General features: G+C 38.2%; 1 protein-coding gene across 2 annotated transcripts in view; it reads left to right on the top strand.

Moving 5' to 3' along the window:
- Window positions 1-13,314, top strand: part of Rap1a (RAP1A, member of RAS oncogene family) — an 86,134-nt gene extending 72,820 nt beyond the window's left edge. The window contains exons 5-8 of one of the 2 annotated variants that reach the window (XM_028755638.1): window positions 668-808; window positions 2,782-2,925; window positions 8,470-8,585; window positions 11,619-13,314. In XM_028755638.1, the coding sequence (XP_028611471.1) occupies window positions 668-808; window positions 2,782-2,925; window positions 8,470-8,556 (372 nt within the window). In that variant the 3' untranslated portion in view covers window positions 8,557-8,585; window positions 11,619-13,314. Of the gene's footprint in view, window positions 1-667; window positions 809-2,781; window positions 2,926-8,469; window positions 8,586-11,507 lie in introns of both variants that reach the window. The other variant, XM_028755639.1, reaches the window with a different exon arrangement.
- The last annotated feature ends 592 nt before the right edge of the window (window positions 13,315-13,906 follow it).

The raw sequence follows: 13,906 nt of genomic DNA, 5'->3' as shown, positions 1-13,906 counted from the left end.
CCCTCCTTTCTTTCTTTCTTTCTTTCTTTCTTTCTTTCTTTCTTTCTTTTTGGTTTTTCGAGACAGGGTTTCTCTGTGTAGCCCTGGCTGTCCTGGAACTCACTCTGTAGACCAGACTGGCCTCGAACTCGGAAATCCGCCTGCCTCTGCCTCCCAAGTGCTGGGATTAAAGGCGTGCGCCACCACTGCCTGGAAGTTAGTGACTCTTAAAAAAATAGTCACTATATCTAGTGTGACTGTAACTGATGTTGACAGTCAGTGACTCTGAAGAGAACAGTCACTGTGCTGTTCTCTGATCCTTTCTAGGAATTTGAAATTCAGGGAGCAAGAAAAATACAAATAAGCTCTTTTCAAAAGAATCTAATCTAGGGTTGGTAATGTACCTTTTAGCCATGCTGGATGACTGTAACTCAGTACTAGATTTGCATCTTAGATTGTTTCTGCTTGAGTGGTGATCATATATAAATCTTCCAAACAAAATAAACTCAGCTTTATATAGTAAAGGAATTGCATCAGCAAACATAGACATTCACCTCAGTTTCTAGAAATTAGCATGAAGTCTTATGACTATGTTATTTAAATGTATGTCCTTATTTAAGATTGTTCTGTTTAAAATTATTACAGTATACATTCAGAATGCATTTATATTTATAATTTTTTATTATAGGAGCAATTTACAGCAATGAGGGATTTGTATATGAAGAATGGCCAAGGGTTTGCACTAGTTTATTCAATTACAGCTCAGTCTACATTTAATGACTTACAAGACTTGAGAGAACAGATTTTACGGGTTAAAGACACAGAAGATGTAAGTATTTTTCTCTCTATAAAACATATTTCTGTCTCTTTATAGCCAAATAAAAATGTCTGCTTTCTTATCAGTAGAAGGTTTAGAAGGTATCTAGCATACATCAAAAAGAGCCCTTGAAAATAAACTTTAGCTTTCAAAATTAACCTGTTAGTCATGTGCCGCGATGTTTAGAGGATGAGCATGTGTATGGCAGAGTGACACTTATTTTGCCGTGTGGATGAAAAGTACAGTAGAGGTGAGGAGTCAGAAACTCCGCAGAAGAGGGGAGGTGTGGGACTCAAGCTTCCAACTTCAGAGAGCCGTAAGATGGGTGTTACTGTTTCTAAAATTCTTTCCATACTTGTTCTTTGGGTTGCTTTGCTGTTTTAACACAGTATCTTGCTATCTGACCTAGGCCGGCCTTAGGGACTTAATGTTTCTGTCTCGGCCTTCTCAGTACTGGGCTTATAGGCACATGTTCCCTTTGTTGTTATTCTTGCCTTTGTTAAAAAAAAAAAAAAGTAAAATATGTTTTACATGTTTACATCAACTTGAGGTTATGGGAAAATTCCTTTTGGATTATATAAATTAAGATAGAAATTTTCCATTACACCTTCCTGGTGTGTGTGTGTGTGAGGGTGTGGGTGTGGGTGTGGGTGTGGGTGTGGGTGTGTATTTGTTTTCTAATGGGAGCATATTCAACTACTGAGGTCCTTAACCTTGATAACATTGTTGGTAGGAGGAATTTGTACCATATCTCTCCATAAGTACCTTTAATGAATAGTTGTCTTCCTTTCTTTGGATTGATTTATCCAAAGAGTTCTTTTTTCATAGAGTTACATACTTATCAGTGAGTTCTGATAATATTAATCCCCTTTGTGCCATCAATAAAAGAAAAAAGATGGAGTTGAAGATGCCTAGACTGTTTAATGTAACCTGTTTTGAGTAAAAGGTTCACCAGGTCCCTAACATTCTTTCCTTTGTGCAGTACCATTGCCTTACAACCTCCTGGCTTTGTTCTCTGAACTTTTAACTGAGAAACATAACAGTCTGTTAGCTGTATGTTTTATTGGGACTAGGATATTGTGTTAAAGATAGTCTAACATCTGTGGTATGGAGTAAAAGGAAAGACACAGCTTCTTATGTGTATTCCACTTGCTGAGGGGTGCCCAGGGAGGCTAAAAGAGAATGTTAGATTCCCTGGAGCTGGAGTTACAGGTGATTGTGAGCCATCTGATAGGAGTGTTGGAAACTGAACTCAGGTCCTCTGAAAGAGCAGCAAGTGCTCTTGACCACTGGGCTATCTCTCCAACTCCTATTTTTATTCTTACTTCTCTTTAATATCTCACCTAAAGACCCTTTAAGTCTAATGCTAAACATAGAAGTAGCAGCTGCTGATAGTCTTTTGTCTTGTCACCATGTTTAGCATGTATTAGACCTGTGAGATGAAGCGCTTAAACCACTTAGGGCAGTTGAGCATACTGTTTGCTCCATGGCAGGGAGTCCCATTTCCTTCAGTCTTCTACTGGAGATTAAGCTCTTTGTAGTGATCACATGAGAATTTTAGGATCATTAAGGGATGGAGAGATGGTTCAGTAGTTAGCACTTGCTGTTCTCCCAAAGGACCAGGGTTCAATACTCAGCACCCACATGGCAGCTCACAACCCTCTGTAGCTCCTTTGACCTCCCCAGGCACCACACATGAACATGGTGCATAACATTCATATGCTACATTAAGAAAAAATGGAATCATATTCTTTAAAATAGTTTGTTGTGTGACTCTAGTAGGAGTTCTTCACTATTGTTGGCCCCTCTCTGTCCCTCCATTCTCCACCGTTCTGAGCAACCGCAGCACACAGCAGCTCTCATCACTTAGTGAGGCATACACTTGCAAGCTGCTGTGCTTCAGTTAGTAGCAGGTAATTGCTCATTTGTCACGAGAGGGTAAGTCATGAGTATGTCTTTCACTTGATGGTTTTTCCTTCCTGCAGGTTCCAATGATTTTGGTTGGCAATAAATGTGACCTGGAAGATGAGCGGGTAGTTGGCAAAGAACAAGGCCAGAATTTAGCAAGACAGTGGTGTAACTGTGCCTTTTTAGAATCTTCTGCAAAGTCAAAGATCAACGTTAATGAGGTAACCTGCAACCGCTGGACAGTATGAACAAGTGCCCTTTATTTTCATAGCCAGAATTCTTCAGAAAAAAAAAAGATAACAGTCTCAATTTTATCACCATGTAGAAGATGATAATTTCTAGACACTGTTCCTTGTCTTCCATGACATTATTCTCTTAGACTTGCAGTGCAGACACCTAATGTTACCTTATTCCACAGGCTGCATATAAAATCCTGCTAAGACTTTTAAGTGATATGCCAGAGCTAGCATGTAAAACTTGACCCAACACCTTTTATTATAATTTACCTATCCAGATGAATATAAGTAGGTGGTGAAGTCCAATAGAAAAATACAAAAATTTAAAAGTTTCCATTATAATGAGCTTTGTTATAAAATGCCATTATAGAATCTGATTTTTGATTCTTGCTCACTTTTGATGCATGCCTAAGTGTAAGGTCTGTGTGTGAATGGATGTGTGAATCAGACCACTTCATCCTTTCAGGCTGGTAGTCTGGATGCACATGGCTAATTTAAGCACTTCACTATTTTAAGATCTTAACTATGCTCCAGAAGGCTTTGCAACTAGGCTGTGTGCCTCATTTTAAAGAGACAATAGTTGGCCAAGCCCCTAAAAAATTAGTTCATTTCCCAAATTGCTACCACCAATCAGGTAAACCCAGGAGAGTCCTTTTACTTTTGGAACTTTATCAAAACCTTTTGCAATAAATGGGGCAGAAAGGCAGAGTAAGCCTCTTGTCCCCTTCTCTGGCTGATGTACTTGCTATTTATTGTACCATCACAGGTACCTGGGCACAGGTGAGAGTAAGAGAAGGCTTGCTCATAAAGGCTGGTGTTGTACTTCCATTCCTTTCTGGCCTCTGGTCCTATAAGTCACTTTTCCAGACTGTGCTTGTAGAATATTATTTTAAACACCTGGTAAGGGAAAAAAAATCAGCTTACTACACATTCTGTTTCTTATACATAATTAAGAGTGCTAAAGCTTGCTTTTTTTGGGTGATACCACTTTTAACAAATACAAAAAATTTTTAATTCCACTTATCTGGCAAACACATTGAATACCTGTTGTATGCCTAGCACTTTATTCTGTACCCAAGTGGCAGTCATCCAGACAGAACTATTTCAGCCCTTAAGAGGTTTGCATCCTAGTTAGGGAACCAGTCCAGTCCTACTGAGTGCTGCTATATAGTTGTTACTCACTACCAGGTCAATGAGAAGAAGTTGACAGCTGTCACTCATTCTCCTTTGTTATAGAATTAGAATTTCCTAGAGGTTGTTTTTTTTTAATATGGCTATAATAAAAATTTAATGTTTAATATAGTATTTAAAAAAAAATGAGTGAGCAAGAAAAGGACCCAGATATGCTGGCACACACTTGTAATCCAAGTAGTCTGGAGGCCAAGGCAGGGCAGTGAGTTCTAGGCCAGCCTGCCCTATATATCACAAGACCCTAACTAAAGTGAGCTAACAATATATTAATGAAGACTACATTACAGTTGGTGAATGCCCCTGGGTCATAGAGTTGTAGTGCAGTGTCCGCTTATGAAAGATGATTGGACTTTGGAATCTGATTCTTTACGGTGTCTGTCATCCTCACTGCTGTCCACCTTCCAAGTTCATCAAATGTACAGGGCTGAGTTGGACCAGAGTCCATCACACAAGACCTCTCGCTGTAGGAGCTAGAGTTTAGTAGGGAGAAAGTAAGTATTCATCTTCTTTTATCTTTACATGTGGGAATCTACACAGGCTATTAGACCTCCCAGGTTGCAGTTTCTTTTTCTTTTTCTTTTTTTTTTTTTGGTTTTTCGAGACAGGGTTTCTCTGTGTAGCCCTGGCTGTCCTGGAACTCACTCTGTAGACCAGGCTGGCCTCGAACTCAGAAATCTGTCTGTCTCTGCCTCCCAAGTGCTGGGATTAAAGGCATGCGCCACCACCACCCGCCTCAGGTTGCAGTTTCTAATGCAGCAGAATTGACTTATTCACAGTCACTTGTTCAAGCTTTACCTAGGGGTTTAAAAAACAATATAAAATGCCATAGTCATCATAATAGTCTCTACTTCTTTGAGAGACCACACAGACTAATATGGTAGAAATGAGAGTATAATTTGAGGGTTTTTTTTCTTTTTTTAAAGATCTCACTCTTTATAACCTAATAATTCAGCTGCAGAATTCCTTGGATAGTTCGTGGGTTTTCAGACAGCTCAAGCTGCTGTTCTAATGCTTGTATGGTTTCGGAATGCATGAAGATAGGGGAATAATAATTTCACAAAATTTAGCTCTTCACTTTAAATTTGCAAACAGACAAGGACACAGTGCTTGGCCAGAGCCCTCTAATTCTTTCTATTCTACAAGTAGCAATCAGTGCACTGGAAATACCTCAATCTTAGCCCCAAATTTCTTGTTCTTTGCTGAGGCTGGAGTAATGATTGGAATGAAGACGTCCCAATTAGGAATGGGAGAGGGGTTGAGAAACTCTATTCTGTGTTCCCTCTAGATTTTTCTGTAGTTCAGAGAGATGAGGACGAACCTAGGCTGGGAACTTTCAGCATTTCTAACCAAATATTATAGTTCGAACTTGCCCTCATCACTGAACCACCTGCTGCTGTGAGGTAGGCAATGTTTTCCAAAGATGTAATTTAGAATAATACTGCAAACAATTAGTTACCTGTCTCTGTGTGTGCCAGAAGCTGGAAGTTGGCTGGTAGGAAGAAACTGAAATAGGAACTGGGTGTGTGTTTCATTAATTTACTGTTCTGGTTTATCTTTTTTGTTACTTTGTATTATAGCTTGCATGTTAAGCCTTGCACACCAATGAGAGCTTTTATGACTCATACTAAGTTCTCGAAGGTTTCAGAGTTGTAAAAACAGCTACTGATTTGCTTATAAATGTTGTAGTTTTCAACATTTAGAAATAAGATTATAGAAAGTGAAATGATTTTAGAAATTTGGGATTGGATGGAGGAAACAAAAAGAGTATATTTATAGCTTTGTAATGAATCTGTTCTTTGTTATTTTCAACAGTTTAGTCTTGTAATCTCTGAGCCATTTGAAAAAGTAACAGATTATTTTCATCTTAAAGAAATGCATAGTTTGTTTCTCATCTTTAAAAAAAAATACACATGGAGGAGTAAGGAGAGGAGAAAGAGCTAGGAGATGGGGGGAGGGGAGAGGGGGGAACATGGAGACAGTCTCTGCCAGTCAAAGACAGTTGATATATCTAGGTTGGGTATTGGGTTACACTTCTGGTTGTATGGTTATCTTATTATTGAGCATTACCGAACTTATAAAGCCTTTGATTAACATTTTAAAATAAATAAAAATAAATTAAAAAAAATACACACACTAGAGTATATTTCAGTGGTGGAGGACGCTCATAGCACACACAGGGTGTGGGTTTATTTCCCCACTACTGCAAACAACAATAAAAGAAATAAATGTAAATCAGTGATGTTAGAATCTCTTGCTTTTGAAATTTACTTAAAAGAACAAGAAAAATACTGTTTATTCTTTATTTAAATTGACTAGATGTTAACATTTTGCCACATACTTATGGAAACCACATTTCTTTGCTCTGATGTATTTTAGTATGTGTATCCTTGGATCAAAGGCATGCCTGGGCTAAAGAGATGGCTCTGTGGTTAAGAGCTCATAAGGCTTTATGAAAGGCCATGAGTTCAGGTCCAGCACCTATGGCTCACAATTTTCTATACATCCAGCTGCAGCTGATCCAACACACTAGACTCCACAGGCACCCACACAGATAGATAAGTGGAAAATAAAAAAAATCACTAAAAAACTGTTAAGGTCATTCTCTAATAAAACCACATGTATTAAAATCATTTAGCTAAAGATATAACTCAGCTGTTGAATGTTTGCCTACATGAGCAAGGTTTAAGTTCTGTCCCCAACACTGCAAAAATAAAAGCAAATTAAGGAAATTTGCTTTCAACACAGTTTGTTTGGCATGTATTGAAAATGTTGCCAGTTCATCCCTATTGTACTCCTTAAAGCCAGTTCTGCAAAACAGGTATTCAGATGAGGATGCTGAGGGCCTTTACTTTCATCCCAACCCATTGTAAATGAGTGCTTGCATTCTTAGCAAAGAACCAGATTTGTTTTAAAACACTGGAATTCGTAACATGGTAAAACTACACATAAACATAAAAATGAGTCTCCACAGTTATGACTGTACTCTTTGTCACTTCAAATCAAGGATTAGTGGATTATTCCTGTCTGCAGTATTGTTTGCTTTGACCATGTAGGTGCACACTTTTAATCCCAGCACTAAGGAGGTGGAGCAAGTGGACCTTTTAAGTTCAAGACCAGTCTGTCTACAAAGTGAGTTTCAGGCCAGCCAGGGCTGCATAGTGACCCTGCCTTAAACAACAATCAAAAAGCAACAAAAATTCTGTAGTGGATGGACATCATGGACTTGATCTTGGGTTACCTGAAGAGAGACACACTTTAACCTGTCCCAGCCTAAAGTGTACATCATCGTCAAATAAAGATTAAGTTCTGTATACATTTATTAGACTTTATTTTTAGAAATTAGAAAACAAAACAAAAAAATCCCTGAAAGACAAAGCCCAAAGAGCTATTTTCAGTTTTAAAGGCTAAAAGCAGTTTATGAGGTAGTGTGCATCTATAATCCCAGCACTTGGGAGATGGAGGCAAGAGAATCAGGAGAGTTCAAGCCCAGCCTGAGTAGTAGTAAGTTTGAAGTGGCCTGGGCTTGAAATGAGGCCCCACCTCAAACAGATAAGCAAACAGTAAGAGACAAACAGATGCTACAGTACCAAAGACAGATGCAGTGTGGGTCCCAATAGAGGCCTTGTTATCATAACTGACAAAATTGGAGTTTACATTCAAGATAACACAAAGAAATGTATTGATGCTTAAATATCTTGCTGTGATCAGCTTTTTTTTTTGATTCATTCATTTTATATATGTGAGTACATTTTATAAATGTCGCTCTCTTCAGACACACCAGAAAAGGGCATCGAGTCCCATTGCAGATGGCTGTAACAGCATTATGTGGTTGCTGGGAGTTGAACTTTGGACCTCTGGAAGAACAGTCAGTTCTCTTAACTGCTGAGCTGTCTCTCCACCTCTATTATCAGCACTGTATTTAGTTACCACAAGATGTTTAGCCCTTTAAGGATCCATGTCACTGTCATGTGGTTTATGTGTTTGGAGAGAAAGATAAAAACCAGTAAAGTAAACACAACAAAGTGCTATTATTTGGATCTAGGAAAAATGAGGGGAATGGAGTGCTTTGCTGTTATTGCTCTAATTTTGGTGCAATAATTTTAATTATAATTTTACGTGCTCACTACTTTAAGACTACTGATTGTCTAAGAGCAGGAACATATCCTTAATCATGAATAAATAAGTCCTGCTTTACTCTGAGTTAGCTTGGGAAGCTAAGAAACTTGACTTCAGAAGATAACAGTAAAGCATAGATCTAATGGCAGAATAATGCTTAGTATTTTCAAAGTCATTCTGTGGAACAAACAGTCAGTATCTTTTATTATTGTTTTTACCTAGATATTTTATGACCTGGTCAGACAGATAAATAGGAAAACACCAGTGGAAAAGAAGAAGCCTAAAAAGAAATCCTGTCTGCTGCTCTAGACCTGAAGTCAGCAGCAGCTCTGAGCCAGGTAAGAGGCTTAAGCAGAGCCGACGCCTCCTCATCTCGCTCTGCTTACTCTCCATATTTCTAAGTTTCCACAGCTTGGACATGTGTAATTGTAGATACCTGTGTCTGTTGGATAATTTGTTTCCTCCCCAGGAGAGTCTGAGCTCAGAGTGAGGACCATGTGTGATTTGCTCACCACCATATTGCCAACACCTGCCACAGAGTGGGTATTTGAGAAATAGTGCTGGAGGCTGGGAAGAGTATTTACCCAGGATTACTGTCTTACCCAGTATTACTGTCTGTTTTCTCCTCTGTGAACTTAGCATAAGCAAAAACATACTGCATTATGTCTGCCATCTTTCACCCAGACCTATGGTTTTTTAGAAGTATCCGTGTTTTTATATATATCAGTGGTTTATTTTTAATTTATTTTTATTTTATGAGCATTTATTATTATTATTTTTTTGCCTCTATTTATGTCTGTGTGAGGATATCAGGTCCCCGGGAATTGGAGTTACAGGTAGCTGTGAGCTGCCATGTGGGTGCTGGGAATTGAACCCCAGGTCTTTTGGAAGCATAACCAGTGTTCTTAACCGCTGAGCTATCTCTCCAACCCTAACTTATTTTATGACAATAGTTAATTATTTGACTAAGGTGTTTTGGTGTTGAGGTACTTTTGAGGAGTTGGTATGGATAATACTGAGCCTAGCCTAGCAGCTCACACCTATTATCCCAGACAGAGAATGAGGTGGGAAGATTAGACGTTCAAAGCCAGCACCCCTTACTTAACAAAGTCAGACCAGTCAGAGCCATATGAGACGCTGACTTTAAAACAAGCAAAATATATAGTTTGTAGCTGTATGAATAATCTACTCACATGTATGTGTCTAGAAACATAATGGCCAGCTCATATGTTATACATATGGGTTCTTTAAGTGTTTGTACCAGGGTACATGCACCAGCAATTCATGAATTCCACATCCTCCCCAAGATTGGTATTTTCAGGTTTTTAAACCTGAGCCATTCTGTGTGATGTGTGGTAGCATATCGTTGTAGATCTGTTAGTTCTTCTCAAGAGTGAGTGACTCTCCAACAAACGCTTGGTCAGTATGCATCAAGCAGTAGTTGACTCCAGGTAGCATTTCAGCTTTCATTAAGAAATTCATGTCAGCATTTGTACTGCCAGTCAAGTAAGAATTCCTTTAATTACGTATTTAAATCCTCTGATGTTTCTTCTTTGTCAGCTATTAAACCTAAACAAAATGCTTTCATGAGTCAGATGTATGATGTAGTTTGAGGCTAATTATGTGACTATAGCTAAGCTTGATGGAGTTAGAAGAAGAATATAAACTCTCCCTAACATGAGGGTCAATGACACTAACTCCTGTCGACCTCAGGGCCCTATTTAGTAGATTGCTGCTTTCTGAGCTCCCAATGAGCTAATTTGTACTCCTTAGAGATAGAGATGAGTAACTATCTCTCTTAAAACAGTTGAGTAACTGCAACCCTTTTTAAAGGAAAAATAGAAAGGAGGAAAAGCATAGAGATTGTCTTAGGTGGTCAAATTTGGAAGGTCAGCTCCTGCTTAAATGGCTGCTGTTACTGAAGAGTCACGTGGCTTTTTACTGAAACAGATTGATCAAAATAGTTTAAATCATTAGTTTCCTGAAAATGATTCTTGTTAAGATTTCTGAGGGGTTGTGTGTGTGTGTGTGTGTGTGTGTGTGTGTGTTTAAGGAAGGGTGCAAAGCAAAAATGAGAGCTCAAGTTGGTAATGAATGTATTGTTTTACTCTTGTAGAGTTGAATGGCTTATTGACAACATTACCTTAGCAAACATGAGTTTTTACTTTGCATTCTCAGAAAATATTCTCTTAGTTTATATTAAAGGAAAAGATACCACTTGGCCTATTGTGATTTTAAAATTCATTCATGCATAAAGTTTACCTTAGAGAAAAGAAATCTTGCCTAGGTCTGGAAATAAGCTATTCATATTAGTTGCATCAGTCTTTAGACTTGTACATAATTCAATTTAAAATGTAGTTTCCTGAGCTCCTTATAGGTGTATGATAATGCCCAATAATAGAGGCCTTAGCAACCAAAATGCTTTGCAGCAGTACATTTGTCCTGACTTGTAATTGAAGTGCTGATGCTTAGTGTGGTGGCACATGCCTGTAGTCCTAGCTCATTGGGCTTAGGCAGAAGGATTACTTGAGCCCAGGAATTTGAGAACATCCTGGGCAACATAGCAAGACTAGGGCTGAAAAGTTCTAAGATAACAGGGGTTAGATTTAAATAACAATTACAATATTTTAATAAGAGAATTTGAGTGTCATATATAAGGCAGCTTATATATCTATAGCCTTTAAGTAGAATTGTATTAAAACATGTAAATTTCTTAAATGTACCAATTTTAGGAACCTCAGAGAAATTAATCATCAGGAGTTTGCCCTCTAACCTAATTGGCTTCTGCTGAGTAGTAGGGCCTGTTGATTCTTCTGCCTTTGAATATGGGCTCTTTCTGTGCTGTCTCTTGCCAGCTGGGGCTGGGTTAGAAGTGGTAGTCCCTAATATGGTATCAGAAAATGGCTGAATTTCCCACAGAGAGTATATGTAGACAAATGTTGAGCTTTTAAAAATAAGGTAATGAGATAACAACAAAATACTACTGTCTGCCTCTTTATATAGGGTGTTAGATAAGATGTGAAATACTGAGTGTAATAAAAGCAGGAGCAGACAAAAATTGATTACTTATTGCTGTTGGTAAACTCAGTCTTTTATATTTGACTTTGAACTTTTGAGACAATCAGGGTACCTCAAACTGTAATCAGGGTCAGACTTGAACTCCTGACCCTCATGCCACCACACCCAGCTTGTTTTTGAGGATGTTTAATGGGAAGGTAAAGTAGTTCTACTGAAGTAGCTTGGTGTACTTCGTTCCTTAGGAATGTTCAGCAGCTGTCATCACTCATGTGTCATTGGATAGCTGTTTATTGACTGCCACCTTCTGATATTGGGAGAACTCTATGTGTGTCTATGTCTCTTCAATATTCCAGATCACAGAAATGAAGAACTGTTGCCTAATTGGAAAGTGCCAGCATTCCAGACTTCAAAAACTAAATCTGAAGAGGCTTCTCCTGTTTTATATATTATGTGAAGAATTTAGATCTTATATTGGTTTGCACAAGTTCCCTGGAGACAAAGTTGCTCTGTGTATATCTCCTGGAAATAAGACATAGTATTTCTCCTTTGCAATAGCAGTTATAACAGATGTGAAATAAGATACTTGACTCTAATACAATTATACAGAAGAGCATGGATGCATTTCAAATGTTAGATGTTACTACTATAATCAAATGATTTCATACTGATGTTTTTATCATGACTCCTCCCTGTCAAGCACTAAAAGGTTGAACCATCATACTTTATATCTGTAATGATATAGATTATGAAATCTCCTCTCAAACTCATTGCAGCAGGTAACTTTTTTGAGTCATTGACTTCATTTTATATTTAAAAATTATGAAAATATCATCTGTCATTATATTCTAATTAAAATTGTTTGTGCATAATGCTTTGGAAAAATGGGTCTTTTATAGGGAAAAACTGGGATAACTGATTTCTATGGCTTTCAAAGCTAAAATATATAATATACTAAACCAACTCTAATATTGCTTCTTGTGTTTTACTGTCAGATTAAATTACAGCTTTTATGGATGATTAAATTTTAGTACATTTTCATTTGGTTTGTGTCTTTTTGTCATTGTTTATAGACGTAAGTCCTTTATTTTATTATGACCACATTGTTTAAAGTGCAGCAGTAGCTCTTCCTGTCTGCCTGGATTCAGCAGAACACTTGGCTTTAAACTACACTAACTGATGATCTCTCTAGGAACAGACCTCGCACTTCCTGCTCTAGATAGATTTATTCCTACTATACAGTAAGATGCACCATGCTACATAGAATAGTTTTATATATTCTCTCTTGACCTTAAAGATTGTATCTTATTGAATAAAGTATCCCACTCTGTATTATTTTTATATGTACAAAGATAAGTTCAATACTCTATCAGGGTTTTGTTTTGAGTATTGCAAATCCTGCACAGTTTGTAACTTCATCCAGGGAATTCTTGCCATTGTTAATTTGTCGGTGTGGGTCCACCAATGAAGTGTTAAATGAAAGACTCCAAACTTGCTCTCAAATAGATGGAAGGACTTGAGGGAAGTGGTTGCAAGTCAGAACACAAAAGGGGCACATGACTAGACTGTATGAGCAGTGTGGAGGAATGACATGAAGACGGATACATCAGCGTGCTGGCTGTACAGAGGTGCTTTTCTTTTCCTTCCCAGTTGCATTTTACAAAGGAAGGGCTTATGTAGGACATAGACCCAGGGTGATACTTTGTATGTTCTCCATGAAGAAAGGGAAAGCAAATGGCCTATTGGCCAGGTGCATACAGGAGAAGAAAGCAGATTGCAAGCTTAGGAAACCCTGTGCCTTGTCCCCGAAAATCAAGGAGACCAGTCCTAGAAAGTAAATCTTTGCTCAGGGATCTAGATATGGTCTCATTGCAACTAGGTGTGAAGGTGTTCATGTCTTGCTGAGATTTGCCAGGTGTGTGGACAGCCCTTCAGTTACTAAGTCAGCTTTCAAATGTAAGATCTGACCAACCTGAAGAAATGTCAAAAATACTGTTTGAAAAATTGGAAATTGTATTCTTTTGATATTCTAATAAACTTAGCTACTTAACATTTCCCTTCTCTTTATCCAGTTATGCATGTCTGTGACTAAGGGGCAAAGTCTTAAACTAAACTAAAATGCAGGTGGAAGGATAGGTTCATTGTCCCATGGAGAGAAGCTGGGCTCTTTGTTTGTGATGATCTTTTAAGTGGGGTCTCGCTATACTACCCAGGCTGGCCTCAAACTTCTGGGTTCAGGTGATCCTCCTGCCTCAGCATCTCAAGTAGCTAGGATTATAGGAATGTATCACTGTGTGACCAGTTATAGGCATACCATATTTTAAGGACTTCTGATGTCATTATGCTTTGAAATACTTCTCACATTTCTTTGGACTTAAAATCGTGGACAGACAGTCCTCTCACAAACCAGTTAAAATATCTAAATGCTGTGTCACATGGGTTGTGTAGGTATTTGTTAAATTAAAACAGTCTCACCAGTAGCATGGACTGATTTTATCAGGTTCCTTTGACACATCTTATACTCTTCCCTTGGGTTAAAGGTAAAACCCAAGAAAAACACCTTTTCGGCATCCCAGGGATATTCAAACCAGAGGGATGCAGTGTTATCCAGGGGAAATCTGTACTTCCTGAGCAACATGGAAAG

Source organism: Grammomys surdaster, unplaced genomic scaffold (assembly GCF_004785775.1).
Source record: "Grammomys surdaster isolate TR1022 unplaced genomic scaffold, NIH_TR_1.0 126071, whole genome shotgun sequence".
Taxonomy (NCBI): Eukaryota; Metazoa; Chordata; class Mammalia; order Rodentia; family Muridae; genus Grammomys; species Grammomys surdaster.
The sequence above is the reverse complement of the archived record's forward strand: the minus strand, read 5'-3'. Positions and strand labels throughout refer to the sequence as shown.